We start from the raw sequence: 2,726 nt of genomic DNA, 5'->3' as shown, positions 1-2,726 counted from the left end.
GAGGAGTTCCGATGTAGGTTGAATAAATACATTGATGTGGAAGATATGCAAAAGGTCTACGTCGAGTCTAGAGGGTGAAGTCCGACACGTCGGAGCCCGAGTAAGAAAAATAACAAAGAACGGGACCAGAAAGGATCCAAAAAAGGGAAGGATTCTCACGATAAGAGGTCAGACGATTGATCTCCAAGAAGGAAGTATGACGACTACACACCCCTGAACATGTCCAGATCCAGGATATGGAAAGAGGTGGCCCATACTGAGATGCGCAACGCCGAGAGACCTCGACCACTCAAAGCCAAGAGCGGGCTGGACAGAAACAGATACTGCGCTTTCCATGATCAAAACGGTCACATCACGGATGACTGTTGGGACCTTCGAGATGCTATTGAAAAGAACGTCAGAGAGGGGAAGTTGAAGCAATATATCATCCGAACACAGGGAAAGAAAAATAATAAGCGAAGGCTAAGAAGCCTAAGCAGAAGTCGAAGCCCGAAGAGAGAAGACAGAAAGGATCAAAGACAAGACCGACCTGCCAAAGACAAAGAGGTCGAGGATAAGGACGAGGCCTTTCCTGAAGCCGAATTCGAATGCAACGTGATAAGTGGAGCTCTAGGCGGGGAAGGAGACAGGTCGACCTTTAAAGGGAAAGCCAGCAACCCTGCCCCCCCAAGACTGTTCTTCACTCAGGAGGAACTAGCAATGGTCGTACCTGGACACACTGATGTATTGGTGATCACTGGAGTGCTAGTCAACTGCCGGGTTAAGAGAATCTTCATTGACCATGGAAGCTCGGCAGATATAATTCTTTGGGATGCTTTCCAGAGGATGAACCTGGATGAGAAGGACTTAAAACCATGTGTCACCAAGCTGGTCGGGTTCAACGGAGCGGCGTCCCCTCCAAAAGGCTACATCGACCTAAAGTTGACCTTGGACACGAAGGACTCGTTCCGAGCTGGAAGGGTTCGTTTCGTCGTGGTGGACACCTCGTCTTCATACAACGTGATCATTGGCCGGTCTACAATCCATGAATGAGATATGCTGATCTCCACTAAACATCAAGCATTGAAAATGCCTGGGATGAACAACGAGATCGTCACCATAAGAGGTGATCAAGAAGAATCAAGAAAGTGCTACTACGAGAATCCACGAGTCCATCATCTCCACCTCGGCTTAAAGAAGGAGGAGTTAAGGACCAATCACTGAAGGCATGTGGAAGCGAGGTCAACTTGGTGGAACTCGACGTGAGAGAGGAGCTCCTAGCACCTCGTCCAGAACCCCAAGGAGAACTGGAGGATGTTGATATTGCGGAGAACGGTAAAAGGGCATACCAAGCTGGGAAAAGGCCTAGATGCTGACTTCAAAGAAGAACTGGTTTCATTCTTAAAGGAAAACCGCGACGTATTTGCGTGAAAAGCCTCGGAGATCCCAGGAATAGACCCAACTTTCTGCTGCCACAAGCTATCCATGTACCCCGGATCACAGCCAGTGTCCCAAAAGAAGAGGAAGATAGGATCTGACCGACGTCAAGCCTTGAATGAGCACGTCGACGAGCTGCTAGAAGCCAGATTCATCAGGGAAATACAGTATACCACTTGGCTGTCTAACGTGGTGATGGTAAAGAAACCAAGTGGGAAATGGAGGATATGCGTGGACTACACCGACCTCAATAAGGTCTGCCCAAATGACTCATACCCCATGCCGAGCATCGACCAGCTAGTTGATAATTCGTTAGGATTTCAGCTACTGTCAATTATGGATGCGTACACCGGGTACAACCAAATTCCACTACACCCTGACGACCACGAAAAAATTGCCTTCATCTCTGATAAGGGAAATCTCTGCTACAACGTCATGCCTTTCGGTCTCAAAAATGCAGGAGCGACATATCAGCGAATGATGAATCGCTTTTTGCAAGGGCAAATTGGGAGAAACCTAGAGGTATACATCGACGACATGATTGTCAAGTCGTTGCACATATCGACACACATAGCCGACCTCAGGGAAATTTTTGAGCAACTGAGAGTTCGCAGGATCAGGCTGAACCCGACAAAATGTGCTTTTGGGGTACCAGCTGGAAAATTTCTGGGCTTCATACTTACCAACCAAGGAATAGAAGTGAACGCCGACAAATGCAGGGCCGTCCTTGAAATGAAGCAGCCCGAAAGCAAGAGAGAAATCCAACAGCTCACATGACGTCTGGCGGCCCTGACCAGATTTTTGCCTAAATCGGCAGAGAAGGCTTTGCCTTTCTTCAAGCTCCTCAAAAAGGAAGCTGAGTTCGGATGGCGAGAAGAATGCAAAAAGGCATTCGAAAATATTAAGAGTGGCCTTGCCACCCCTCCTGTACTGTCGAAACCAGAGCCGGAGAAACGTTGATTTTGTACTTATCGGTGGGGGAAGAGGCCATCAGTGCCGTCTTGGTACGGGAGACAGACAAAGCACAACAGCCAATCTACTTTGTAAGTCGAACCTTGCAAGGATCTGAGCTTCGTTATCAGAAGCTCGAAAAAGTCGCATTTGCCCTGCTTACCACCGTAAGGAGGCTCCGACCTTACTTCCAGAGTCACCGAGTCATTGTGCGAACAAATCAGCCCATCAGGCAAGTACTTCATAAGCCGGACTAGCTGGAAGAATGATCAACTGGGCTGTTGAGCTCTCTGAGTTCGACATATCATATGAGCCTCGGTAGGCGATTAAGTCTCAAGCGCTGGCCGACTTCATCTTGG

General features: G+C 48.4%; 1 protein-coding gene across 1 annotated transcript; it reads left to right on the top strand.

Annotated features, from left to right (window-relative positions):
- Positions 1 to 219: 219 nt before the first annotated feature.
- LOC133287130 (uncharacterized) lies at positions 220 to 1,032 on the top strand. The gene has a single exon (XM_061484684.1). The coding sequence runs from the start codon at positions 220 to 222 to the stop codon at positions 1,030 to 1,032; it is 813 nt and encodes a 270-aa protein (XP_061340668.1).
- Positions 1,033 to 2,726: the final 1,694 nt, after the last annotated feature.

This window comes from Gastrolobium bilobum, unplaced genomic scaffold, assembly GCF_033153095.1.
Source record: "Gastrolobium bilobum isolate Gb01-03AN ecotype WA unplaced genomic scaffold, APGP_CSIRO_Gbil_v1 utg41419, whole genome shotgun sequence".
NCBI classification, from domain to species: domain Eukaryota; kingdom Viridiplantae; phylum Streptophyta; class Magnoliopsida; order Fabales; family Fabaceae; genus Gastrolobium; species Gastrolobium bilobum.
This window is presented reverse-complemented; position numbering and strand designations above follow the sequence as displayed.

What these genes read in the sequence shown, in the direction of transcription:
- LOC133287130 (XM_061484684.1), top strand. Translation starts at nt 220, where the DNA reads ATGTCCAGATCCAGGATATGGAAAGAGGTGGCCCATACTGAGATGCGC.